Here is a 26,061-nt window from a genome sequence, read left to right on the forward strand (position 1 = left end):
TGCTTTTGATTTGATTTTCACCAAATGTCAACTTGACGTCACGTCGTCTGGCAGGGAAAGCGGAAAGGCGGAAAAGCGGGAAAGCGGACGTCGTCGTTGTCGCCGCCTTTGTTGTGCCGATTCAACTGCATGATTTATTGTTTTGATGAAATTGCGTGTAAACAATTTAGTGGCTGGTTGGCGCCCAAAGCCCAAGTAAAGTCCTCCCACCCTTTCAGTCTATGAACTTTTCAAAGACTTTATTTAAGGTTAAATATGGCAATATTTCATGGCCATAAACAAGTGGCAAAGTTGCATAGTTTTGAAGTTGTGCAATGATTATGAAAGATTTCAGCGAGATGGATTATACTTTTTAATCATTTTTTAGAGGTTATATATGCACAGAGAGAAAATCTAAGAACAATGTATTCTTGAACTGAGAACATTCGTTCTTGAGAACCGTGTAATTAGAAATGTTCTTTTTTGAAGCTGATTGTTCTTAATTCAAGAACGAACGAAAAAAAAATTTACATTGTTCTTGACTTGAGAACATTCGTTCTTGATAACCGTGTAAGTACAAATGTTCCTATTTTAAGCTAAATGTTTTTAATTCAAGAACGAAATGGTATGAGTTGATTTCTTCCCATTTTCAAGTTGGTTTTGGTCTCAATTCAAGAACATTTTGATCATGATCAATATAAAGTATATTCCGATATTTTTAGATATTACTAACAGAATTGACCATTTCCAACTGCTTTTGGATGGAACCTTTATCACTGTAAGTAAACCACACTCGTTGTAAATATGGAAATGCCATTTCGAAAGTGCAGCCACAGAAGCCACAAAGATGTCAAAAGAGATGGGGCCAGACCACACGAACTCTCCCTGGGCAATCCCTTAGTTATGGGGCAGTTAAAGCTGCAAGTTAACCACAAAACTGAACGCAGCATCGTGTGCAATTGCGACTGCCAATAAATATGCCATAACAATAAGCAAGGCGAGCTAATATCCGATTACTCTGCCCCGGCAAATGTGGCGTGAAAAGCGCCAAGCGAAGCCAAGTCAAGTCAAGTCAAACCAATATACCCAGATACTCCTCGAAATCCTTCCGATTTCCCCTGCCATTTGCCAAGGGAGCATGAAACAAACGCATAAGTAAATACCAGAAACGAGTGACTTTCAATATCCTCACAGGCTTATTGCTTACAGCAAATTTCACGCCAGCAGACAGACAAATACGTGGAGATGCGAATGCATTTACACATTTGCAAACACAAACATCAGAGAGACAGTTGCAAACATGCAACATACAAATATGCGTGCCACCCCAAACCAATCTCCCCATTTTCCGAAGCATTTCCATGCTGGATTCGTATACGGTTTCGGTTTTCGGACTGGGATCGGTTCGCACCCAGTCATGTCTGAGTGCGTTTCCTCCAACGCATTTACGTTTATTGCATTTGTAAATTATTCACACAAGGATATTAAATGCAAATTGTGAAATAGACGACACACTCGTGCTCCGCTCCACAGATACAATATCCGTTGATGCCCATGTATATATTGGCGAATTACTCAGCTCCTGCATATGATTGTCACATGCAAAATCCTGAATCGAGATTCTCGTTTTCCGATTCAGAATACCCGCCTCGGGTACTCGCCATGGTTCTCATGGTTGCTGGGTCCTCGCATTTGATTTCCTTGAATGCCATTTGCCGGAAGGACCTTTTTGGCCCCCATGTGAGGTTACTTGGGTCGATGGTAGATAGTTGGTAACGCAATCTGACCACTTGATTGACTCTGGTCCCCATTTGGCTCACCTGGCTGCCTGCTTCGTGCACCTGCAATTCGATCCAGCTAGCAGAGAGATCAAAAATTAATTTTATTAAAGCCCGTTGAGGACTGCTCTCAGACCTTATTTATTCGTTTTCCATTACCTGATTACACTCTGACCCTCTGGACTGCCAGAAAAAGGACACACTCTCGGAAAGTGGCCAGAACAAGTTGGGAAAAAGTTTAATTTCACTAGCAAATTTCACTCGCATGCAACGCTGCCTAAACACGTTTGACATTACTGCTCCTGGGATGTGGACAAAGTTTTGGGTGCCGGAGAGCGTAACATGCAAATCGAATTTAAACTTGCCAACACACACATTTGAAGGCCATCTGGCTGGAGGGCTTACACTTGCTACCAAATCGTCTATGCAGAACTGCAGCACCTGTCGGTAAATCAGTAAACAGTGACAATTATTTGACAATTATTGGCACTTAAAAGGGCCCCAAGCTAATTATCCCACTTAGCACCACAACACCTTAGGTCTACGGTCCTATAAAAGACCCTTGAAAATGGTAAAAGCCAAACAGTTACCATGTTTAAAGTCAAGGAGCTTTTGCTCTCGCCGGAGATCTTCGAGGATCCCATCTTTAGAACCCATCTGCGGTGCTTTCGATGGTACGGATATGTGGCATCCAAGGATCAGAAGAGACCATGGTTTAGTCTCCTGCGTTGCACCGTTTTCACGGCCTCCATTTGGCTAAGCTGCGCTTTAATGCTGGCCCGGGTTTTCCGGGGCTTCGAAAATCTCAATGATGGGGCCACAAGTTGGGCCACTGCTGTCCAGTATTTCACAGTATCCATCGCCACTTTAAATGCCTATGTGCAAAGGGAAAGTAAGTTATAATATGATACTTTGTTTATCTTATCACATATCATCTCTCAATGTTAAGTTAAAGATCTAGTTTCTTATTTTGCAAAAAAAGTTGTTGTGAAGTTAAATGGTTTGAAGAGGCAGATTAGTTTTCTCAATGTATTGTTAATTTTACGAATCTTCAAAGAGTCTTATATAATACGATGTAGTGGCGAATTCGGTCTGGAAAATCTAAAAAATAAAAATAGACAAACTTGCTATTGCCAGTATTGTTTTTCGACTGGCAAATTTAACTAGAACATAACCTCCGGCTAAGTGTTTGAGTAACTGAAAATTTTTGAAAAATTAAATTACCCCGAGGACAAAAGTAAACAGAATATTAAAAAAACGGAACTTAGTCTTTCAAATTTTACCAAGTCCTATAAGTAATGTTTCATACTTCTTTCAGGAGTAATTTCCCTTCTGCGAGTGGCCTTCGAAGATATCCAGAACTTAATGTTCGTGGCAGATAACCGAGAGATGGATCTCCTGGCCGCCACGCAGGTATATACCCGAACCATTACCTTGATACTGTGGGTGCCATCGGTCATTGCCGGCCTGATTGCCTATTCGGACTGTCTCTACAGGACTTTGTTTCTACCAAAATCGGTATTCAATATGGCTGCAGTGCGACGAGGGGAGGAGCAGCCCATTCTGCTGTTCCAACTGTTTCCCTTTAGAGAACTATGCGATAACTTCGTAGTCGGCTTTTTGGGACCCTGGTACGCTATAGCTCTGGGAATAACCACAGTTCCATTATGGCACACCTTTATCACATGCTTCATGAAGTACGTGAACCTTAAGCTGCAGATTCTCAACAAGCGGGTTGAAGAGATGGATGTAAGTTTTGTGATATTATTAAGTAAATGTAGTACTTATATATTTTTGGCTACTCGAAGATCACACGACTAAACCCAAACTTGGTATTAAATCGGCTGTCAGCCAAAGACCTAACCTATTGGCGATTGCAACTCCTCAAGGAATTTGTTGAGGAACAACGGAGACTTCGGAAATTTATTCAGGAGCTACAGTGTCTAATTTGCGTCCCCGTCATGGCCGATTTCATTATCTTCTCGGTTCTCATGTGCTTTCTCTTTTTTGCCTTAACAGCTGGCGTGAGTTAGAAGCTTTCAGATTTATTGTTTTAAATAATATTAAATATGGTTTAACAGGTCCCCAGCAAAATGGATTACTTCTTTATGTTTATTTATCTCTTTGTGATGGCTGGCATACTGTGGATCTACCATTGGCATGCCACATTAATTGTTGAATGTGTGGGTATATAAAAAGCTTTAATTTAAATTTAAATTAGTTTTGAAAGTGTTTTTAAAACATCTCCCACTGATAACAGTAAGTAAAGACTTCATCCTTGCTTGCTGGTTTCACATGTAGGATGATATCGTATTAATTCAGAAAAAACTATTCCAATATGGTAAACCAATATGCTTTTCTAAAACGATTTTTGTTTACTTCGTTTTCGTTGAGCCGATTCCCTTAAACTTTGATTTTTTCAGCACGATGAATTGTCCCTTGCCTACTTTTCGTGTGGATGGTACAACTTCGAGTTGTCCTTGCAGAGGATGCTGGTCTTTGTGATGATGCATGCCCAAAGGCCGATGAGGATGCGAGCCCTGCTGGTCGATCTGAATCTGAGGACCTTCATAGACGTAAAGGGTTCTGAAACGATGGATTTCAAACGATTTCAAACTGTCCCTTTTGCAGATTGTTCGTGGGGCCTACAGCTACTTCAATCTGCTGCGTAGCTCTCACTTGAATTAAACAGAAAAGCCTTTCCTCGGAGCCAATCAAATTCCGTTGCGCTTGTCAACTCGTTTGGCTAACATGACAGTAAACAAGCCATGCAATTCATTTTGCGTGGCACACACTCACAAAAAACTAAGGAAAAGGAAGTTAAGCGAGGGAAGGAATACATATATCCTTCCATAGAAAGAAGTAGAAAGTAGAGGGGGAGCTAGTCAAATGCTAAACCATTTTACAGCGCAAATAAACGTGGCTCAAACTGAAGAGACGCCTGCTACTCAAAAAGCCAATGCAAGTAACGGGCGACATCATTTATCACTTGAGAAACGTCGCATGTCACTGGCATTGTATGTGTTTTGTTATATTGTCTTTCTCAATGGATATAAAACGATTTTTGCACTTCTTACCCACCGAACCACCGAACTACCCGCCCCTGGCATTATTTCCCTGCCGTGCCTCTAATTGTCTTGGGGGTTTACACAAAGGAAATTTATGCGTCTGCCCCAGCAAAACGGTCAGATACATCAGGCCACCGCCACCGTTACCGCCGCCACCCCAGCCATCAGCGAAACTAACCAAACAAACCGAATCGTTGTCCCCCTGGGTGTATTTTTTAATATTATTAAGAGTATGGACAAAAAATAAAAACAACCGGAGACCCACACCCAAATAAACACGCATTTTGTTGCGGTTGTTGTGCTCCCTGGGATTACACAAAGTGGCTAAATGGCTGATAAAGGCACACGCCGAACCTCGGCTACTAATGAGTATTAATGGCGGGGTTACGAGCTCGGCAGGTATGCCAGAATCGAGAACCCAGAACCATTCCGAAAACCCAGGCATCTATGTACGTATGTCCTCGGAGGGTGACAAAAGCGAGGGTCACAGATAGTTGGTTAACAGCGTGAAAAGGGTTGTTGGTGAACCACTCGATTGAAATCTCTCTGAGGAAAGCGTTACCCTACCTCGAAAAAAACAGTAGAATGCGCTGATGTATGAGATACAACTCCCTTTATATTTTTGCGGCATCTGTAGTTCACATTTGTTCAGACAAACAAAACATGTTGAAAGGGTTGGTGGGGTAGCTTTTTTATTCGCCACTTAGGGATCATTTTCAAGTACTAAACTCCGACTAAATACATAAATATTTTCAAAACAAATAAATACGATTCATGACTCCTTTTACGGGGCTTATTTGACTTTGGCATGGAAATGTTTCTAGCTTGTCATAAATAAAAAACAGCATATAGCAATAAATTAAGTTGAATTTTAGGTAGTTCGATAGCAAAAACTTGTTTACATAGCAAAAAAAAAAACTAAGAGTGAACAATATAGTCTAGTCCAGCGACTGAAATATACTCTTTACTCAGCTAACTAAGTAAACTTATTAAATAACGGTCGGACTAAAACCATTTTGGGTACAATCGGAAGATAATAGAGAATTATTTAATTACACTTAAAAATATTCAAAGAGGGCGTGGCACATAAAAACCTGTACTGCGTAAGAACCTCTAGAATTTGTACGCTAAGTCCCTATAGCTCTTACAATTTCCGAGATCACAGCATTCAAACAGGCAGACGGACATGGACTCGGATCTTAATCAGGAATATATATACTTTATAGAGTCGAAATTCGTCCTCCTACCTGTTGCATAGTTCCCAACAAGTACAGTATACCATTTTACTCTTTGGGTAACGGGAATAATAAATGTACTACTAATAACGCAGACTTTCAGATGTCAATATAAGCCATTATTTTTAGGACTACTTTTCTCCAAGACAATATCAAGTATTAGACCACAACCAAAAATATAATTTGGTAATAAATGAAAACCACATTGGCATGGCCATGGCGAATTTCTGGCATCTGTTGTCGGTATTTTAAGCAATATTGGCAAATTTTTATGGTTTTCGCTGCGCACGTTTTTTGTTGATTATTTATGACATAACATACATAATGCAAGCGTAATGGATGCGAGTGTTCATTAAGCACAATGAATGTCGTGCACTCAGTGCCAACCCTAGTCCCTCAAGGGGAAAATGCGTTGGGAGCCAGAGGGTTTTGCACATTGCGGTATGGTAAGTGTGTGAGCCACCCTCTTTGGGTTTTGCAGTTTTGCGAAAAAATTAAAATTTGCTGCACACATGTAATGAATATTTACAATACACTGCTGCCCTAACGCCACAAAAGAAATGAATTCAAAGGGAAACGAATTCTCGGAACGGGGCCACAAAGGAAAACCCCCTTAAAGAAGGCAAAACCTCCTTATAGGGTTGGTACAGAGGTGAAGCCAAAGAATTGTAGTATGTTACGATTATGCGTAGTCATATCTGTGAAACGGAAATTGACTTCTGTGAATATATATTTTCGAAAAGGGAACTGACTAACAATTATATAATATAACCCTATAAAATCACATAATCAAAGTAAATGTATGCAGCATATTCAATTTCTGGATTTAAAATATATACACTATAGTGTTGCATGCATTTTGACACCATTATATTCAAAAATGGTGACTTAAGAAGTAATTAAGCCCGTAATAAAAATAATTTTCTAGGAATTTGGAAAACCCATTTGGTCGAAACATTTTCATTTATAATTCTTTTTCACTTAAATGAGTGGGTGTACGTACGTTTGTTGCGCTACCAAAGCTCTCCACTTTGGCCAACTAAGTGTTTTGCCATTAAACATTTACGATGGCACAGTTAAGGCAGCACACACGCGTGACTTGGCCAGCTGTTAGGTGGAATAAAGATGGTTATTAAAATTAATTAACGCACGGCGATTTGTTGGCCGGCGCCATAAAGCGAAATGAAGTTGTAGTTAAATTTTGAATGCATTAAATTAATCATAACCAGGTCGGTCGCCCATCTGTTGGCCGGATATGGCCACTCGAGCTTGGCCAAAAGGGCAGCAGTTGTATCACCAGAGGAGCAGCCCTGCCCAGGATATTATGCACATTTAAATGCAACTGATTAATCATGGATAAAGTTGTTTTGAGTTCACAGTTGCTGCTGCTGCTATTGCTGGTCACGTGACTGCAAACAATTTGACTTCAAACACATTAACAGTTTCGGTCGGGAAAAACCGGAGGAGGTCAGGGGAGAACCGGATAACTCCCGGGGAGCAAATACGGGTCCTGCACGCAGAGGGTTTGTCACCAGCAACAACTTAACTTGGCTAACTAAAACTTTTCATGCATTGCCGTTGACAGTGCAATAAACATGCCAAAACAAATGCAGCAGAGGCAGCAACAACAACGGCAACAACTTATGAAAACAACAGCGTCAACTGACCCGCCCCCACCACGCCCATCCTGCATGAGGGGTGAAGGGCTAGGGGTTCTGGAGCTACCCCTTTGAAAATAGACACGTAAGCCATTGAAATATTTAGTCCCTGGGAGATGGGGAGTCGGGAATTGTTCGACGCCTTTTTCCAAGAATTTCGAAGGAAGCGCAACTACTCGACTGATTTATGAAGTTTGCATCGACATTGGAATTTTTAGGACAACCAACTTTACTCTGCCTTAATTATATCGTTTATTAAGCCAAGCTTTGTATGCATATGCAAGCTCTGCCATCTTCAAAAGTGGTCTTCATAAATTCTTATATAATAAAACTGAAAACTTTATAACATTTTTCATTGCATTATTTGCCAATTCAATATTTAAATGACAAACCTATCATGAATTTTGACTATTTAAAATTATATCTTCCACATATTTTATTTTTTTAAAGAACACGACTTCAAACATTTCAGTCCAATTATTTCGATTAAAAGCATTTTTAAAATTGGCCGAAGGTAACTGGACCGAAATTCCAATTCAGAGTATAAGCCTAGTACCCACATCGACGAAAACCGCGAGCTAGCCATAGGAGTGAGCGAGAGGCAGACAGGCGGATAAAGCTTTTCGTCGGGTCTGTTTTTCAGCGCGGTACTCAGATGAGCTAAGGAAATACCAGAAAAAATACCAGATTTCGCGAGTGAATTTTCGCGGCCCAAAGTATAAAAAATTTAATCTTTGGCGGTGTTCGTGCAGAAGCGGTGGGGAATTTAAAAATTAAAAATGGAAGAAAAACACCCAAAACGGCTAAAGGAGGTCAGTGCAGATGAAAAAGGACGCCTAATCCAAGCTGTTGCCCATTATTGTGGGACTTGACCGACAGGAAACAATACCCAAACGGGGCAAATCCGCAGAATAGTTGAAGAGAGTTACCATAACTTTGGTAATTGGATCCCGATTTCGAAGTGGCATACCTCTATGAGTTTGTGGTTGAATTCCCTAATAATCTACATTCAAATATTTCTTTTATACGGGGGTCAAAATTTTAACCCATTTTCATGTCCGATTTTTCCGTTTTTCCAATGGCTCCCAGAATGGGAACCCAAAACTAGACTTCTAAATTCCTTAGCTTTGGTAATTTGATCCCGATTTCGAAGTGGCATACCTCTATGAGTTTGTGGTTGAATTCTCTAATAATCTACATTCAAATATTTCTTTTATACGGAGGTCAAAATTTTAACCCATTTTTATGTCCGATTTTTCCGTATTTCCAATGGCTCCCAGAATGGGAACTCAAAACTAGACTTCTAAATTCCATAACTTTGGTAATTTGATCCCGATTTCGAAGTGGCATACCTCTATGAGTTTGTGGTTGAATTCTCTAATAATCTACATTCAAATATTTCTTTTATACGGAGGTCAAAATTTTAACCCATTTTCATGTCCGATTTTTCCGTATTTCCAATGGCTCCCAGAATGGGAACCCAAAACTAGACTTCTAAATTCCTTAAGTTTGGTAATTTGATCCCGATTTCGAAGTGGCATACCTCTGTGAGTTTGTGGTTGAATTCTCTAATAATCTACATTCAAATATTTCTTTTATACGAGGGTCAAAATTTTAACCCATTTTCATGTCCGATTTTTCCGTATTTCCAATGGCTCCCAGAATGGGAACCCAAAACTAGACTTCTAAAATCAATAACTTTGGTAATTTGATCCCGATTTCGAAGTGGCATACCTCTATGAGCTTGTGGTTGAATTCTCTAATAATCTACATTCTGGCATACCTCTATGAGTTGAAAAAATTTGAAAAAAAGTTTTAAAATTTATCCAGAATTTCAATTTTGACTATTTCAAAATTATTTCTTGCACTGACTTTTTTCTTAAAGCACACGACTCCAAACCGTTTCAGTCCATTTATTTCGATTAAAAGCATTTTTAATATTGGCCGAAGGTAGCAGGACCGAAATTCCAATTCAGAGTATAAGGCCAACGCTCAGCCCTGCGACTTTCGCCAACGACCATACCACGCTGAACACATCGGTTCTCGTCCGATCACCGAAATTAAGCAGCGTCGGGCGCGGTTAGTACTTAGATGGGGGACCGCTTGGGAACACCGCGTGTTGTTGGCTCGTCAACAACTTTTTGCCGCTTTTATATTTTTCAACGCAATCTGAATAGCATTTTTTGCTGCAAATTCAAAATTTAAATGTAAAATTTATCCAGAATTTCAATTTCGACTTTTTCAAAATTATTTCTTGCACTGATTTTTTTCTTAAAGCACACGACTCCAAACCGTTACAATCCATTTATTTCGATTATAAGCATTTTAAAAACTGAATCATTTTTGTTTGGTTTTAATTTTGTCTTCTTGTTAATAAAACAAAAACGCCTCTTAAGGCAGCGTGTCGGTCACACCTTCTTCATACAAAAGTTCTGATATACAATTTTGTGACGAAAAATGATTGTACAATGTATGTACAGTGGTCGGCATAAGTATTTTGACAAAACAAAAGTTAAATATACTCATAATTTGAACTTACTTCGTGTAAACTATAGGCATCAATGGAAAGGTAATTTCAATGCCGTTTGAATGATACAATGCATTTCTTTACCCATTCAGTATTTATTGAAAAGGACGAATTTGTGTAAATCAACTTTTAAATTTTTTTTAAAAACTTTTTTCCTCGACTTGAAAACTTAAATTTTTTGATGCAAAAAGTTTCTTCAAACAAAAATAATAGTAACTGCAAAAAGAATTTTTCAAAAATCATTTTTCTTATATTTTTTATGATTTTTTGAAGGTGACAATGTCGGAAAAAATTTGTATGAAAAAGAGAAAAATATGGCTCAAATGCCTGTTTTTAAGCATTTTCAAAAATTCATAAAAAATTCATAAAAAATATAAGAAAAATGATTTTTGAAAAATTCTTTTTGCAGTTACTATTATTTTTGTTTGAAGAAACTTTTTGCATCAAAAAATTTAAGTTTTCAAGTCGAGGAAAAAAGTTTTTAAAAAAAATTTAAAAGTTGATTTACACAAATTCGTCCTTTTCAATAAATACTGAATGGGTAAAGAAATGCATTGTATCATTCAAACGGCATTGAAATTACCTTTCCATTGATGTCTATAGTTTACAAGAAGTAAATTCAAGTTATGAGTATACTTAACTTTTGTTTTGTCAAAATACATATGCCGACCACTGTACATTGTACATCTAATGTACTAATTATATACACTTTCAAACATGTTTTTGTTCAACCCGCTTCACACAAATTTAAAAAAAAATCTTTAAATCTTAAAATTAAATCTTTAATCATTATCTTTATTTTCTTATTTAATTAAGAAAGTATCGCAAAAAGTGCAGCTTTAAAAAAAAAATGGGAGAAAAATGTCAGATTTTCGGCCAAAAAAATTAATTTTGTGGCCCAAATCTCGCCGGTCATTATTACGGTAAGATATCTCTTATATTAAGTCTTCAAAATGAATCGTTTTTACAAAAAAAGAAGACACAACCGTGCTTCCCATACCGGGAATTGAACCCGGGCCTCCCGGGTGAGAGCCGGGTATCCTAACCACTAGACAATATGGGAGGTGAGTTTGTTTTACTTAATATTAAATTTCCGATAACAAAAAAACTAAGATTAGGTATTGTGGACTTTTAAAACACATTTTACTTAGCAAGCTATCTACACATCACTTGCATAGGAACTTTAAAAATGTGGTGCACTTAAAAAAAAAAAGGGCAAAAATAGTTAATACTTCCCATACCGGGAATCGAACCCGGGCCTTCTGGGTGAAAGCCAGATATCCTAGCCACTAGACCATATGGGACACTGGGAGAAGCCTGCCAAAACGCTGTTTTGTTATTGGAACAATTCCAAGCAGATGTAAGTAAACTGGAATTGGTCTCGCTTATATTTCGTTATTTTAAAAAGGAACTTCTTGCGGGTTTTGTTGTTAGTATTTTCTTAATAATTAATGCAAGAAAATCCCGTTGGCCACAGGGGCAAACTTTTACGTTTTACTGGTAAAATACTGAAAATATATAAACATTTATTAAGGGTAAAAAAATAAAAAAAGAAACTCATTTGATTGGAGCTTCCCATACCGGGAATTGAACCCGGGCCTCCCGGGTGAGAGCCGGGTATCCTAACCACTAGACAATATGGGAGATGCTTGTTGTTATGACAAAATACCGTGAACCGATAACGGACAAAATGTGTGAAACATAGGCTATGTTACATAGCAAACATGAATATGACAACTAAAATAAAACTATTTCGGTAAGCAAAGTGACTCAACCAAAATGTTATTCTTATTATTTTATAGAATTAAAATGTATTGCAAGTCATTATGAATCCAACAAGCTTACATATTTATAATCGCATTCATGCATCTGAATTATAAATTATGTTACTGTTACTAAAACTTATCAAATTGGGAGTGTAACATTTTTAATTAACTAAAGCATGTTCAATGAACGCTGCTCCTATGTACTGGAAATATTTAGAAGCTCATATCAGATTCTATCAGAACATGATGAAAATTACTACAGAAGCACGTGGGGATTTTATTTTTGTTAAGACTTAGTATTGCACTTGTGGAACCATTATATTAAGCACGTGGAAATTCACCTCCCATATTGTCTAGTGGTTAGGATACCCGGCTCTCACCCGGGAGGCCCGGGTTCAATTCCCGGTATGGGAAGCAAAGTTGGTTTTTTTTTACAATTTCCGTAATTTATTTTTCTGTTGAAATTTTTGGATTATAAATAGCTTTGTTCATTTATTTTGTTTTTTCATAACAACAGTGTCGCAATGAAAACTCATCTCCAAGGGCTGGGCAATTTTATTACGCAATATCTATAACCTCTTTAGATGAAATAAAAATATAAATCTCCTATTAACTAATATAGTGACACATCTCAGATATAAGAATTTACAATGTACCATGTATGTACATATATAATCATATAATTTTCTTTGTTAAAAAACATTTCTGTTGCTTAAGATTATTAAAATATAAGAAATATAACGTGGGTACGCGTGCTGCATTCTTGCCAATTGGCTCTTAGTTTTCCCTCCTCCCTAGCTCTATATTTTTTAAAAAGTTGTCCCACTTTTTGTTTTCAAGATATCTGTACAAAACTGACATATTCGCTCGGGACAGAAATAGGGGTTTTTATGGACATCAATTGAACAAAACATTTCAGCTAATTCTGAGGTTATAACCGATTGTTTCTAGAATGTTTTCCAATAATGTCACTGTGAAATAGTTTTGCTTTGTTTTAAAAATTTTACATTTAGTTTTAAGCTTTTTCGCTCGGAACTTGTCACTCATATAACTTCTTTCACCGTTTTGGCCAGCGGTTTTCTTGGCCTTAGACTCAAATTAATGGTTGTTATCCCTGTAATTAAATGGCATAACATGAAAATGAAGCATGGAGTAACCCTTTGTTTCACACGGTTGCGATTTTATAGGATATAATAACAACAGAAGACAAGTTTAAAACATATCAACAAATACCATCTACTTATAAACTAATACCAGGGCAAAATCTAAAAGGCATACTTTTTTTAAACAATCTGAAAGCTTTTTGACTTGCTTACCTTTCGGGCGGGAATGCCCCACATAAATATTATGTGTAGTTGTTAAGAAATATTGAATTTACTGTATACACATGTCACAATTTGCTCTTACCGCTTAGAAGAGTTTTGGCAGTCTGGCAGTCACCTCCCATATTGTCTAGTGGTTAGGATACCCGGCTCTCACCCGGGAGGCCCGGGTTCAATTCCCGGTATGGGAAACTGCAAGGTTTTTTTTGCAATATCTAACTACATTTTTTAAAGATAAAAGGATAACATTCTTGTCTTAATTTTATTTAGTTGCACTAGTTTTCATTATTCCAAAAATGTGTTGATATATATTAGCTCTCAGATATAAATGTGATTTTGACGCACACCTCGTATATCCCATATGGTCTAGTGGCTAGGATATCTGGCTTTCACCCAGAAGGCCCGGGTTCGATTCCCGGTATGGGAAGTATCTATTTTTGACTTTTTTTACTTTAATTTTTAATATTTAGTAATAATATAATTTATAATTCATAATAATATAATTTTATACTGAATTAATTTTGTATATTCTATGCAAAATGTTTTTTAGTATTTTCACAAACATTAAATATTAATAACACGGCCCAAAGTAATTAATACGTACATGTGTGTGTACACTTATGCAGGTGTTGATAAATCCTGGATACACCCATGAGTGTATCTAAATCTAATAAAAAATAAATAATGTGTTCCTGTTTAGCTTTTACAATTTATAAATTCTACAATCTGTACATATCTACAGTACTAGTAACCTGTAATTCATAAGAAGTCCACCATAATCATCGATGTGGCTTATGAATCATGCTTTATTTTTCATACAAATGATTAATAAAATTAACAGTGGCATGTCATCTACATATTACATATGTATGATGTATTTATAAACTTTTAATCGACATGTTATCACCAAAAACTGGGGTTTTGTCATCAAAATTTTATCGACTTGTTATCGAATGTTGGCGTCGGTTCGGCGGAAGTCAAGGTCGGCACATCGATGACACGCTGATGTAATTAGCCTATTGGTGCCATGTGGAACTGCAGGGTAATGGTAGAACTTTTAATATAAGCTCCTTTATATTTTAAGAGCAATTATTAGGCGTTAAAACTTACATTTATTTTTTTCTTTACGCTAAATTTAATATAGAGTAAACAATTTTCACCTCCCATATTGTCTAGTGGTTAGGATACCCGGCTCTCACCCGGGAGGCCCGGGTTCAATTCCCGGTATGGGAAACTCGATTGAGTTTTTTTTTTATTTATTGTCCTTATAATACTCTGCATATTTCCTGTATTTTCTCTGTACAATTTAAAACCTTGTTTTTGTGCATCATGATATTTTCTAACATTGATTATAAGAAAAAACAAGCAACAAAACCAGCAAGATTTTTTTTCTGTAAGCATTTAACTGCGTGTTGTTCTTAAAATAGCGAACAGCCAAACGAGCACAATGCGCCAGTTTATTTACATCACCTTAGCATGGTGCCAATAACAAAACAGCGTTTTGGCAGGCCTCTCTCAGTATCCCATATGGTCTAGTGGCTAGGATATCTGGCTTTCACCCAGAAGGCCCGGGTTCGATTCCCGGTATGGGAAGATTTTTTGTCATTTCCCATAATGATCTTATTCAACTTGTTCTTGCTATAAAAATAGGCGCCCCCTATCGGAAGAGGTGGCGACCTCTTTTGTCAGTTAGAGTAAGACTGGCATTATCGTTTTTTTTTCACAGTCGGCGGCAATAATTCCCAAGCTGTTCTGGCCGTGCGCTGCGTTGGAGTTCCTTGGTTGCGACGAAACGATTGTCATTAGTAGAGGTAGACTGACGTTCTACCCAAATACTAAAGGCCAGTTGATGTTACCAAATTATGACTCCTGAGTGATTATAATTTAGTACCACGGTTCTGACGGGGTTGCTCCTGCCTAGAATTGTCGGTTTAACTGATGGTCTTCGACTAATGAACTTTTTTAAAAATCAATTTGAATTTAAGGAACTGGTATTTTCAACTTTAACTGTATGAGTGGTTTTCCTTTCGGCATGCAGACGCCTTTTCCTGTTTGGAAAATTGGCACTCGTCTGTCTATCTACAGTTTTCATGTGGTGTGGGTTTTGGCCAGTCATTTGTTGCTGTTTGTCTGGCTGAAAAGCTGGCCGTGACCGTGGCAACGAAAATCGTCAAACTGTTGGCCTGCGTTTCCACCCTTCTCTACCTCAATCTCTGTGTGTGCGCCAGTATTTCTGGCTATTTTTTCCGCCGAAAATTTACATAAAAATCGCATTACACTTAACATCCACTTTGCTAAACGAAGCGCATGAAAGCGGGCGCCACGTGGTTTGGGCCCTCTCGACTGTGCTTTTGTAAGCCGACTCCCCATGTGGGTGGGAAAGTGGGCGGTGGGTGTTTGGGTGTCGGTTATTCATGTGCGAGCTTGTGCAAGCGGTTTGAAGTGCATGGCGGCCTACGAAAATTAAATTAAAAAGCACACCCAAATAGGACCAAGCCGAAAACAGTTTGAGTTTAAAAAAAAAAGGGACATCGCAAATGGGCGCTACGATCTATTTTTCGGCGGCCACCTATCCAACATGTTTGTGTGCGGAGCTTTAAAAATAAACATTGGGGAAAATAGGATTTTCCACTTTAGGCTGCCATGGTTTTGAGTTCCAATTTACGTGTGTCAAAGTCTATGCTTTTATGAGAATTTAGAAACTACACAACGTACTTTTACAATACTTCTCAAATTGTTATATTTTCTCAGTCAACTGAGGCAATCAAAACTTATTGAAACAAAGTATAAATAAAAACAAATGCTCAAAACCATAATAAGCAATAGCTTCTATTCATAAAACCGACATTTAGCCGCAATTCATACAGTGTCCCATATGGTCTAGTGGCTAGGATATCTGGCTTTCACCCAGAAGGCCCGGGTTCGATTCCCGGTATGGGAAATACCTTTTTTTTCGGCGGGTATTTTAAAAAGACTGTTTACTATTTTGCACCCAAAAACGTAAGGATATGTATTTTGAGAACACAACTTGTTACATATTTTGTAATAAATAAATTATACAACAAAAATGGAATAAATTAGTAGGAAAACCCATAAACATACTTAAGGTTGCTTATAAAATGGGGACTGTTAAATGTATTTTAATAGATTTTATTTTTCTAACAAGGAACTTAAAATTCCCAATTTTTGCTTGTCAATATTCATTCTTTGCCAATAACAAGGTAACAAGGTTTTTTGGTTGCACGTCGCTTAAATAAAAAGCAGAAAAAAGAATTCGCACATTCGGATTCACAACATAGCAGAGCAAGGTTTCGATCCTCGGACCTCTGGGTTATGGGCCCAGCACGCTTCCACTGCGCCACTCTGCTTGTGACTTCAAAGGCACAATGTTGATTATGAGTCAACGTCCCAGAAGTGAGCGAGATGGCACTTAACTAAATAAATGTCAGAATATTAGGGTAATAAAAGAGGGGTTGGTTTCAGATAACAAAACCAGAAACCTAGAAATATGTGTTTTATAATTTATTTTTGTAGTATAATCAAGTATTTACTAGGTCCTTGTTTGTGTTATCAGTTGTTTTATATTATCTAAATATATTCGTTTATTTAAGAATTTATTTACTTTATTCATTTACCAACTAAATGGATTTCACAATGAAAGTAAATTATTTCAAATAATACAGTATTTTCCTTCATTTAACCCCGTAGACTCATATTCAACTTAGCGCTAAAACAGTCACAAGCAGAGTGGCGCAGTGGAAGCGTGCTGGGCCCATAACCCAGAGGTCCGAGGATCGAAACCTTGCTCTGCTATGTGGTACATTCGTAAGTGCGATTTATTTTTTCCATTTTTTTTAAGTTTTCTTAAAAAACTATTTAATATTTAAAAGTTTCACCAAATATAAGTAGTTTGAGTTACATAATATATTTTTTAAATTAAATTTCGATTTTTAAAAACCAATGTGAGCTTAAAAAAAACATTTTTCCTAAGGTTTGTAAAGTGCTAACTTATTTTTTTTAGAAAACAAAAATTCCGAAAAAAGTTCCAATCATATCGAAAATTTTATTTAGTTTTGCTCAACCCACAATGCGTGTCATCGGCTCCAGCTCAGGTGGATTATGTATTTACTCGGTGCCTGGCCGCCACCTCTCTTATCGCGGACTTGCAGCTCGAACCCACACATCTGCTGAGGCTCTGCATCCATTTTTTGCCCACTGGCACAGATACGGCTTTAATAACCACTCACCGAGTGGGACTCTGTTGGTTTTGCCGCTTCTGTTTGCATTGCTAAGAGATGCGATGTGGCTGCGAGCCAGGAGTCCAGGATGCCGGTCATTAAAGTTTCCGAAAAGTTGCCTTTAAAGAAGTTTGACTATTTTTACCATATCTTTTGCAGGCCAGGGATGAGGAATGAATGTTACCAAATGTGCTCAGCCACGCGGAGGGTTGCCATCCTCTTTTGGCCAATCAAATTGACATATTTGTCAATAAATGGCAAAAATTTTAATTAATTTTCGCGCCACTTAAAAGCGCGCCATCAAATTGCACAAAACCATTCAGTTGAGATGGATTCGGTGGGGCGTTGGAGTTGCGGGCCAGTGGAAGCCAACCGCAAACACTAAATTGCAAATAAATTTGTTTAAATATGCAATGGCAGAGCGCGTCAAGTTTGGCACAAACCCCATGGACGAATGGCCAAAAACTGCGACGCCAGACTGCGACATTTTCACCTAGGCGAAGGGAATGTCATAGGTTGGTATGACCGGTTATATGGATTGGGAACCACCTATCTACCGGTGGTTTGTCCAGTGCCCGCTGCACGTGCAGCTGCGACAACGAGACAACAACATGCGCATCAAATTTTAATAGCAAAACCCCCAAAAGTTTCAAGCCACAAAGTCCATTTCCATTGGACTCGACCAAAAGGGGTTGGGTGCTTCTCCTTTTGCGGATTGCCCCCAAAACGTTGTTGTTGGTTTTTCTGTGACATGCTTGATGTACGCTTTTGGTTTTGCCCACGAAGATGTTGCAATGACATTGAATATTGATGAAAATAAATCGAATTTCCGTCAGCCCGGCATCCGACGTATTCGATAGACGGCAAAGGAGGGGGAACAAAAAAAAAAAATGGACACATTTCCTCCATATTCTCCCTCACTGGTCGCCGGCTTTCCTATTGAGACAGCAAAAGGGTTCCGCCTGAACTGAGCTCGATGCAGTCAGCTGGCGAGTGTTAAAATCCCACGTTGTCAGTGTTTTTGGGGGGTATTTGTGGTTTCTCCGAGTTCCGACTTTTAGTTTAGTCGGCTAGCACTTCAGAAATCGAAAATAGTTAAATAATACAGATTTTAATGCATTTCTAGGAGTTCTGTAAATGTTCTTTAAAGCATTAACGGTAATAATTTTGTTAACAGGCAAAAAACATTTGTTTCCACCAAACAAAACAAAAAATTGGTCCAATAAAGTCCAGCAAAAAGCATCGAATTAAAGTCAGAACCGTTTTTTTGCGTAAGCCTTTAACAAATTTAAATTTTCTCAAATAAAAAGCAAACGTGATTGGGTTTTTTATAGCCCGCTCGGTGGCCAACCCACAATTAAGCCCCCAGTTAACACTTGATTCGTATTTAAAAATTATTGACCAATCCATGGGTACTGATTAAGTTTGTGTTTGTGCTTGTCAAACGATGGACGACTGCTGTTTGTGGGAGGGGCAGCGATTGATTTTTGCCGCCACAAGGCAACGGTGGGTATCGGAAATTGCATAAACTGAGACCGAAAGAGATGGGGAAAGACAGAAAGAGAGAGGGCGGGACAGTGCAGCACATATGAAAATCCAATTTTCCAGTGATTGATCAGGGCGATGAGGGGAACTGAAGAGCTGGCCACATACGTGAAGTGGGGAAAGTTTGTTTGCCGGGCGTGTACGCAAAAATAATGTAATTAAAGCAATGTTTGCATAATAAAAATTAATATTTGTTGCAGTTTGTGTCGCCAGTTTCTGGGTCGGTTTGGTGGAAGAAAATCCAGGGGGGGTAATGCATTTAGCTGGCCCTTTCAGCGAGTGTTTACCTAGGCAGCGAGGACCAGAGTCCTTTGCTCGCTTTATGCGGGCTGTCAAAATCAGACAGTGTGCACACATGCACCCACACCTCGTGGACATCCCCATAGATTTCGTCCTGGTGTTGTCCACGCCGAAGAGCAACCACTCGCCATCCTCCAGAATCTCAACTGTTTGTCCAAGTTTCGTTTCACCAAATTATGCCCGAGCATATGAGGGATTTATATCCGCTCGAGGACTCAACTGGACTGCATACCACTCGACACAACTCGACTCGGCACTCCTGTCTGCTGGTTGTCTGCTGAATTTATGCAAATATTGAAATAAGTCTTAATTGAATACAAATACTCAATTACATTGCGGCAAATCTATTTTGTGGGTGCGGCACAAACAAACTTTACTGCGGACTGTACATTGTCAACACTCTTACTTTACAATTTTAATTGTGAATTCGTTTGGAAAATAAAATAAATAATTTAAAAATTAAGATACAAAAAATGTTTAATGGCCCATGAGGGGATCGAACCCGCGACCTTCGCGTTATTAGCACGACGCTCTAACCAACTGAGCTAATGGGCCTAGATGACGCCATCTTGATTTTAAAACGTATTTGATTTAAAAACAAGTTTTAATTTTAACTTTTTTATTTACCTACTGGAGTCGGTGGCTTATGGCAAAATAAAATGGAAGGATTTTTCTTTTAATATTGATCTCTAAACGATTCCGTGCTTTGCTCAATACGATCAAAAACTGGGGAAGTAAAATAGGTATGGCCCATGAGGGGATCGAACCCGCGACCTTCGCGTTATTAGCACGACGCTCTAACCAACTGAGCTAATGGGCCTAGATGACGCCATCTTGATTTTAAAACGTATTTGATTTAAAAACAAGTTTTAATTTTAACTTTTTTATTTACCTACTGGAGTCGGTGGCTTATGGCAAAATAAAATGGAAGGATTTTTCTTTTAATATTGATCTCTAAACGATTCCGTGCTTTGCTCAATACGATCAAAAACTGGGGAAGTAAAATAGGTATGGCCCATGAGGGGATCGAACCCGCGACCTTCGCGTTATTAGCACGACGCTCTAACCAACTGAGCTAATGGGCCTAGTTGACGCCATCTTGGTTTTTTAACCTATTTAACTTAAAAAATGTTAATTCTTTATTAAGTATATATTTATCTATTGAATACGACAGAATGTCGCACTACAAAGTGATAAGTTTTTAAAATATAACAAAAATTTAATCTTTAAATGTTTTTATGTTCTGATTAATCTTCCGATTCGATATTGGAAAATTTAAAAAAATGATCATGTGGCCCATGAGGGGATCGAACCCGCGACCTTCGCGTTATTAGCACGACGCTCTAACCAACTGAGCTAATGGGCCTTCGTGACGCTGGCAGTCTCGGTGCCTGATTTCCAGCCCGGGGTAGTTCTTTCATTATTTATAGATCAGTATTGCTCTGACGAGGGGGTTCTTATCAAAGTTATCCGTAAATAGCATATTAATATAATATTTTTAGTTTTTGTTCATATTCTTTGGAATGAGGCGCAACCATGCAGTAAAACACATTTTAATTAAAACCCAATAGAATGGTATGAGTTTTTTTCTGTATGTAGACAATTTAAGTCGTATTTATAATTAATTTACCACTGACTGTAGACGGCATTAATTGTGTTTCTTTTGCGCTCCTGAGGGAGTTTAATGCTGCTCGACACCACATGCATCATCGCAAGCAACACATTTGTGACACTTCATTAAAAAGCAACATTACCAAAATCAATTAGAGACATTCCCCCATGCATTGCCATCGCCTAGACAGGCTGGGATACACAACAAAAGCACACATGGCCACGGAGAGCGGGTAAGTTTGTTGTTTTTGGCAAACAAATACGCAAACAATTGAGATGTGTATGTTTTGTATTTGTTGCTGCCAGTATATCCTTTTCCCACCCATCCACGCCCCTTGTCCACCGGCGCCGATCCGCAAATTGTTTGAGCACGAGACGAGACTTTGTTTGCATTTTGAATTGCCGCCACCGGGAGCCAAGCTATTTGAACAAAAGGCACACTGAGCGAAAATCGTACAATTTAAGCATTAAATTCGTGACTAAAAACTGAGCTTTAGCCGTAAACGTAAATAAATTATAAATTTTAGAATTGTGCTTCAATTCCATTTCTTTAAACGGGCCTGTGAATTAAATATATCTAGATATATAATGTATAATAATAATAAGTACCACCAAATATTAAACTGTCACTATGACAAAGTAGATTTTGGTGAATCGAAAGAAAGAATTTAAACAATTTGCGAAAGACAAATTATATATTATTTTCCACTGTGTAGAAACCCGATAGGTGAGGCGCCAGCAGACGACTTGTTAAATCGAAATTTAATTAAAAACGTGTTGCCGTGAACATGGTTTAATCGAACTTAAAGCGAGCCTACAAAGAACGTGTTTCCACTCTCGATTGACATGCTGATCTAGTTCTTCACATCCGCAGATGATTTTTGGGGCACCACTTTATGGAGCCACTTGCGGATGTAATCGCTGGTCTGTAGGCCAACCATACGATTTACCACCTTGCCCTTGCTGATGACCACCAGGGATGGCACGGATCCCACGTTGTAGTCCATGGCCAGTTCCCCGTGCTCATCGATATCGACGCGGGCCAACCTCACACGACCGCCCTGCTCGGACACGATGTTCTCCAGTCGAGGGGCCAGAGCCTTGCAAGGACAGCACCAGCTGTTCGAAGAGATACTTTGGTTAAAAAAAGGATTTAACTGGGTAATGAGCTCACCTGGCATGGAAATCCACTACCACCGGTCGGTCACTGTTTATCACCCGCTGCTCAAAGTCCTTTCTGGTCTCCACATCGAAGATCGGTTGCCTGCCTGTGCTGGTCATTCCGCGGCTCGCCTTCAGCAGATTCATGAGACGCTCTGCGCGGTACAGTCGTCTATAGCTCGACATCTTCTCGCGAACAGCTTTAATTTTAACCGAAATAAATAATTTTTCAGGCAAATTTTGATCCAAAATTTTTGGGGGCTAAGGTGTGCTAACGGTTTGAGTTTTTTGAATCAACTGGATAATGAAAATTACTCTAAAGCCCTTTTCGGCATAAAGTTAAATTCAATGGTTGCTTGATCACAAAAAAACATACATTAATGGAATGACATTTTTTATGCGCTTGTTTTAATAAATTCCCAAAGGCCAAACATTCTTTCAAGGATTTTTTTTGGTAGCTCTGGGTTGATCTCATTATTTCAGATGATCCCTCTAGATTCCATTAAGAAATGCTAAAACATTTTTTAATTTTTTCAAAATATTTAATCTGGGATCGGGACAGGGTTATGGCTGAAATCGAGAAGAAAATATTCTTAAAATCAAGAATACTGAAATAGAGCGGGAATCGCTCTTAAAAGCAATCACAGTTTCGTCTCGATAAGAGAGATATTATAGTAAAATCATAAACGATTTACTCTGGAAAATTAAAGCGCTTACCCTTGGAAACAAGAATGCTTGTGCTTGAATTTGAGAATATTCCTCCTCGAAACAGAGAAAACTTTAGTAAAATCGCGCTTGGCCTAGTATTAAGTACGGAAATACTGAAATCGAGACTGATGAGAACGGTTTTTTTTCTCGGTAAGTGACTTATATTTTTAATATTTTAGAAAAAATGTTCTGAACCATTTATTTGTTGAGTTTTGTTTACTATATATTCAAAGTATTATGCCTGAATCAGTTGACCTTCTATTTTTCAGGGAGATCGCCAGCCTTCTGCTTTAATCCCTAAAAGACAATCCATCTTAAGACATCCCTTATCGTTATTGCTTTTTCCTTATCGACAACACAAGCATTGGATTTGGAAATTCAAACTTTATTTTTAAGTCAAAGTTGAAATTACCTAATTTTTGTAATAGCATTTAAACTTCATCAAGCCCTCCTCGCACTTATCCTCATCCTTGATCAACATGCAGTTATCGACCTTTCTTAGCGGTACTAAATTAAAAGACTGTATGAAATTAACCGATTCTTCGATGGCACAGTGTAAAAAGCACTTGACTTTGTAATCTACGGGCTCGTTTTTCTTTAAAAATACAGCTTCGTAAGCGTCAATCGATGAAACATTTTCTTGTCTTTCACAATCACGCGTAGTTTTAAAGTCCCTCCGCCAATTTATTGGGGGCTGTAACTTTTAAGAAATAGAAAAATACAATGTCCAAAAAGGTTTTTACTTACCTTAGAAGTTGTCATAGCTAGGATGCCAAATAGAAATACCAAAACAAGAGACCACTTCATTTCGCCGGCTGTGCTTCTATACAGATTTCAGATGCTGCGGACGTGCTTTAAATGGATTCATTTTACCGACAAATTGCACGCCTATTAATGATTAATTTATCGTTCCAGTACAACCTGGTAAATTTCGCTTGAACAAATTTATTCTTAATATACATTTCGCACAATTTTAAAATGTAAACTTTATTGTGTCAACAACCAATATTTTGTTTTAGTGATAGTAGCATATCGTTATCATTGATCGATATAAGGCGGTCGACTGTATTACTCCAAAATCAAATTTTTCTTACCTTCAGATACTTAAACTAGATTCTTCACTCTCGTCAAGGATTTCAAGAATGTTCTAAATTGATTTAACATTTGTTGCGGTTAAGAATAACCTTTAGAATAATCGTAAGCCCCGGGAATTTTTAGTTAGGCTAAAGGTAAAATAAAGTGTGCAATTTAATTATTTCTTAAAACTTGATTTCAATTTTCGTCAGCAATAACAGCGAAAGATTAGATGTGTTAATACTTCATAATGCTAAAGGTTCAGATCACAATTGCTAAATTACATTGACCAATTGTTTAGCCACATCTATAAGACACGAGGTGACGAACCTTAGCCCCTAAACAGAGGTCCATATATGGATCCCTGTCCTTTAACTTATGTTCGCTATAAAACCACGTCGTAGTGCTAACTTGTGTGTTTTCATTTAGGGAATAATAATCTTTTATAGGTTATAGGTTATTTGATCAAGCTGTGCAAAAAGTCGATAATTATTAAGGTAACCCTATATAAGGTAGTTAAATTCCTTTTTGATTTCTTAAAATGTTTGGAAACGTTCAGTCCACTCTTCAATCATTGTAACTAAATATAACATATTGTTTTTAAGGCAATATATAAAATTTAAATAATGTTTTTAAAATGTCCTTTTCTGAATAAAAAAGATTTAAATGTTTGTAAGTTTTGGAGTGAAACTTTCTTGCCCCTGTTGCCAAAATGTTAGGATTCAAATGAGACTTCTAACACTTTAAAAAAAAACATTTAACTTTTAAATCACCATTTAAAGTTTAAAACTATATATTTTTGGTGATTGCTTTGTCAACAGAGTTCTTTTGCTTTTCCACAAACGAAATATAGGTGACTTTTTATGTAACCTTCTAATGGGTTGTTCTTTTACAACGAAAGACTCATATACTAACCAGACCAGATATGATTTAAATGTGTTTATATAAATACCAAATATTTATTGCAGCTCAAGTAAAGGGTGTTTATTTAGTTCATAAAAATGACCATGTCCAGGTTACATATCTTGACTTATACTTCAGCGCGGTTCTCGTAGTAGCACTTGAACAGCTGGTAGCTGGTGTCGCACTTATCGGCTCCCTGGATCGAGTCGCACTTGGCCTGGACCTCCTTGACCTTTGCCTCCCCGGCAATGGGACCCAGCTTGGCCAGAACCGCATCGGGATTGACCTGACCGTTGGTAACCAGGCCACTCTGCTCAAGGAAACAGTTTGCGAAGCACTTTACCTTGGGATCGGAGTCCCCAAAGTTGCCGGCCCGAAGGCCAATAGCCTGCTCCTTGGTGATTCCCTCCTGCTCGGCACAGGCCTTGGCCCTCTGCCTCACCTCGGCGATCTGGGCCGGCGAGAGTTCCTGAAGGGTTACGAAAAGAAAGGAATATAATCTCTATTAAGAACCAGCATCTCTTGAGAATCTCTTACCACAGCAGCTGCAAAGGACAGAGCTGCAAAGGCGACGAGAGCGATGAATACTTTCATGATGCTGATCGGGAGTTGCTTAGAATCTTTTGGAATGGAAACTGTTGGCTTAATGTTGCGGGCAGCCAGCATTTATACGATCCGAGATGATGGACTACAGCCCCTAAGCTGATTACCATATTTAGTTAACGGAACCCACTAACTTGGGTTCGTGGAGAAACAACCTCACCATGCTGACTGGCAGTTTTAGTCTTGGTGTCACTTTCATGTATCTTTTCAGTTTTCAATCAGCCAAGCTTAAGCTTCCGAACACTTTGCAGTTTATTAATAATTTTCGTTGTGCTTTAAAGTATCCTAAGTCAGCAGGGATTAAGCCACCCCAGCTCCTAGCTATGAACCATCACACATTTGGGTCAAACTAGATCCCAAAAAAGTGATAGCATTCACTCGTTGGCCTGGCCATATTTGTTTGGGCCCAATGAATGATGACCCGCCCAGCCTCAGTTTGTTGTCTAAACATTTTTATGATTCAGGGTTAGAGATAGGATTCTACTTTCTTGCCTGTGTCTTTACATAATCCCCACTGCTTACACAGGCATCAAGGCGTTTTAGCAATTAGTTTCTGTTTCTGCGAGCATCCAATGTGAAGATAAG

The 26,061-nt window shown here is 38.3% G+C and overlaps 4 protein-coding genes and 16 non-coding genes across 21 annotated transcripts; 9 read left to right on the top strand and 11 right to left on the bottom strand.

The window, feature by feature from the left end:
• The first annotated feature begins 2,348 nt into the window (after positions 1 to 2,348).
• LOC119549782 (odorant receptor 56a) lies at positions 2,349 to 4,445 on the top strand. Its single transcript, XM_037858044.1, has 6 exons — positions 2,349 to 2,649; positions 3,076 to 3,506; positions 3,566 to 3,781; positions 3,839 to 3,940; positions 4,181 to 4,333; positions 4,389 to 4,445. The coding sequence occupies exons 1-6, from the start codon at positions 2,349 to 2,351 to the stop codon at positions 4,443 to 4,445; spliced, it is 1,260 nt and encodes a 419-aa protein (XP_037713972.1).
• A 5,282-nt stretch (positions 4,446 to 9,727) lies between these two features.
• On the top strand, positions 9,728 to 9,846 carry LOC119552206. The gene has a single exon (XR_005219582.1). It is a non-coding gene; the product is annotated as a 5S ribosomal RNA (ribosomal RNA).
• A 1,390-nt stretch (positions 9,847 to 11,236) lies between these two features.
• Trnae-cuc lies at positions 11,237 to 11,308 on the bottom strand. Its single transcript has one exon. It is a non-coding gene; the product is annotated as a tRNA-Glu (tRNA).
• A 169-nt stretch (positions 11,309 to 11,477) lies between these two features.
• Positions 11,478 to 11,549, bottom strand: Trnae-uuc. The gene has a single exon. It is a non-coding gene; the product is annotated as a tRNA-Glu (tRNA).
• Positions 11,550 to 11,817: 268 nt separating this feature from the next.
• Positions 11,818 to 11,889, bottom strand: Trnae-cuc. Its single transcript has one exon. It is a non-coding gene; the product is annotated as a tRNA-Glu (tRNA).
• Positions 11,890 to 12,353: 464 nt separating this feature from the next.
• Trnae-cuc lies at positions 12,354 to 12,425 on the top strand. The gene has a single exon. It is a non-coding gene; the product is annotated as a tRNA-Glu (tRNA).
• A 1,027-nt stretch (positions 12,426 to 13,452) lies between these two features.
• On the top strand, positions 13,453 to 13,524 carry Trnae-cuc. The gene has a single exon. It is a non-coding gene; the product is annotated as a tRNA-Glu (tRNA).
• A 164-nt stretch (positions 13,525 to 13,688) lies between these two features.
• Trnae-uuc lies at positions 13,689 to 13,760 on the top strand. The gene has a single exon. It is a non-coding gene; the product is annotated as a tRNA-Glu (tRNA).
• Positions 13,761 to 14,494: 734 nt separating this feature from the next.
• On the top strand, positions 14,495 to 14,566 carry Trnae-cuc. The gene has a single exon. It is a non-coding gene; the product is annotated as a tRNA-Glu (tRNA).
• Positions 14,567 to 14,854: 288 nt separating this feature from the next.
• Positions 14,855 to 14,926, top strand: Trnae-uuc. Its single transcript has one exon. It is a non-coding gene; the product is annotated as a tRNA-Glu (tRNA).
• A 1,276-nt stretch (positions 14,927 to 16,202) lies between these two features.
• Trnae-uuc lies at positions 16,203 to 16,274 on the top strand. The gene has a single exon. It is a non-coding gene; the product is annotated as a tRNA-Glu (tRNA).
• Positions 16,275 to 16,629: 355 nt separating this feature from the next.
• Trnam-cau lies at positions 16,630 to 16,701 on the bottom strand. The gene has a single exon. It is a non-coding gene; the product is annotated as a tRNA-Met (tRNA).
• Positions 16,702 to 17,074: 373 nt separating this feature from the next.
• Trnam-cau lies at positions 17,075 to 17,146 on the top strand. The gene has a single exon. It is a non-coding gene; the product is annotated as a tRNA-Met (tRNA).
• A 2,751-nt stretch (positions 17,147 to 19,897) lies between these two features.
• Trnai-aau lies at positions 19,898 to 19,971 on the bottom strand. Its single transcript has one exon. It is a non-coding gene; the product is annotated as a tRNA-Ile (tRNA).
• Positions 19,972 to 20,162: 191 nt separating this feature from the next.
• Trnai-aau lies at positions 20,163 to 20,236 on the bottom strand. Its single transcript has one exon. It is a non-coding gene; the product is annotated as a tRNA-Ile (tRNA).
• Positions 20,237 to 20,427: 191 nt separating this feature from the next.
• Trnai-aau lies at positions 20,428 to 20,501 on the bottom strand. The gene has a single exon. It is a non-coding gene; the product is annotated as a tRNA-Ile (tRNA).
• Positions 20,502 to 20,708: 207 nt separating this feature from the next.
• Positions 20,709 to 20,782, bottom strand: Trnai-aau. Its single transcript has one exon. It is a non-coding gene; the product is annotated as a tRNA-Ile (tRNA).
• Positions 20,783 to 21,771: 989 nt separating this feature from the next.
• Positions 21,772 to 22,497, bottom strand: LOC119550783 (thioredoxin, mitochondrial). The gene is made up of 2 exons (XM_037859715.1): positions 22,202 to 22,497; positions 21,772 to 22,146 (listed from the first exon to the last, which is right to left on the bottom strand). Exons 1-2 carry the CDS (start codon positions 22,372 to 22,374, stop codon positions 21,882 to 21,884), a joined length of 438 nt encoding a protein of 145 aa, XP_037715643.1. The 5' UTR covers positions 22,375 to 22,497; the 3' UTR covers positions 21,772 to 21,881.
• A 763-nt stretch (positions 22,498 to 23,260) lies between these two features.
• On the bottom strand, positions 23,261 to 23,799 carry LOC119551397. Of its 2 annotated transcripts, none has more exons than XM_037860726.1 (2): positions 23,644 to 23,799; positions 23,261 to 23,590 (listed from the first exon to the last, which is right to left on the bottom strand). In XM_037860726.1, exons 1-2 carry the CDS (start codon positions 23,701 to 23,703, stop codon positions 23,309 to 23,311), a joined length of 342 nt encoding a protein of 113 aa, XP_037716654.1. In that variant the 5' UTR covers positions 23,704 to 23,799; the 3' UTR covers positions 23,261 to 23,308. The 2 variants fall into 2 exon arrangements, with proteins under 2 accessions (XP_037716654.1, XP_037716653.1); XM_037860725.1 differs by having other exon boundaries at positions 23,261 to 23,596; positions 23,644 to 23,776.
• Positions 23,800 to 24,929: 1,130 nt separating this feature from the next.
• On the bottom strand, positions 24,930 to 25,561 carry LOC119549723 (general odorant-binding protein 56d). The gene is made up of 2 exons (XM_037857961.1): positions 25,411 to 25,561; positions 24,930 to 25,342 (listed from the first exon to the last, which is right to left on the bottom strand). Exons 1-2 carry the CDS (start codon positions 25,537 to 25,539, stop codon positions 25,001 to 25,003), a joined length of 471 nt encoding a protein of 156 aa, XP_037713889.1. The 5' UTR covers positions 25,540 to 25,561; the 3' UTR covers positions 24,930 to 25,000.
• Positions 25,562 to 26,061: the final 500 nt, after the last annotated feature.

The sequence above is a fragment of the Drosophila subpulchrella genome, chromosome 2R (assembly GCF_014743375.2).
Source record: "Drosophila subpulchrella strain 33 F10 #4 breed RU33 chromosome 2R, RU_Dsub_v1.1 Primary Assembly, whole genome shotgun sequence".
In the NCBI taxonomy this organism is placed as follows: domain Eukaryota; kingdom Metazoa; phylum Arthropoda; class Insecta; order Diptera; family Drosophilidae; genus Drosophila; species Drosophila subpulchrella.

Coding starts and splice junctions, on each gene's coding strand:
- LOC119549782 (XM_037858044.1), top strand. CDS start 2,349: ATGTTTAAAGTCAAGGAGCTTTTGCTCTCGCCGGAGATCTTCGAGGAT. Junction 3,941..4,180: donor CCACATTAATTGTTGAATGT/GTGGGTATATAA, acceptor TGATTTTTTCAG/CACGATGAATTGTCCCTTGC. Junction 4,334..4,388: donor ATCTGAGGACCTTCATAGAC/GTAAAGGGTTCT, acceptor TCCCTTTTGCAG/ATTGTTCGTGGGGCCTACAG.
- LOC119550783 (XM_037859715.1), bottom strand. CDS start 22,374: ATGTCGAGCTATAGACGACTGTACCGCGCAGAGCGTCTCATGAATCTG. Junction 22,147..22,201: donor GTAGTGGATTTCCATGCCAG/GTGAGCTCATTA, acceptor CTCTTCGAACAG/CTGGTGCTGTCCTTGCAAGG.
- LOC119551397 (XM_037860725.1), bottom strand. CDS start 23,703: ATGAAGTGGTCTCTTGTTTTGGTATTTCTATTTGGCATCCTAGCTATG. Junction 23,597..23,643: donor TAGCTATGACAACTTCTAAG/GTAAGTAAAAAC, acceptor ATTTCTTAAAAG/TTACAGCCCCCAATAAATTG.
- LOC119549723 (XM_037857961.1), bottom strand. CDS start 25,539: ATGCTGGCTGCCCGCAACATTAAGCCAACAGTTTCCATTCCAAAAGAT. Junction 25,343..25,410: donor TGTCCTTTGCAGCTGCTGTG/GTAAGAGATTCT, acceptor GTAACCCTTCAG/GAACTCTCGCCGGCCCAGAT.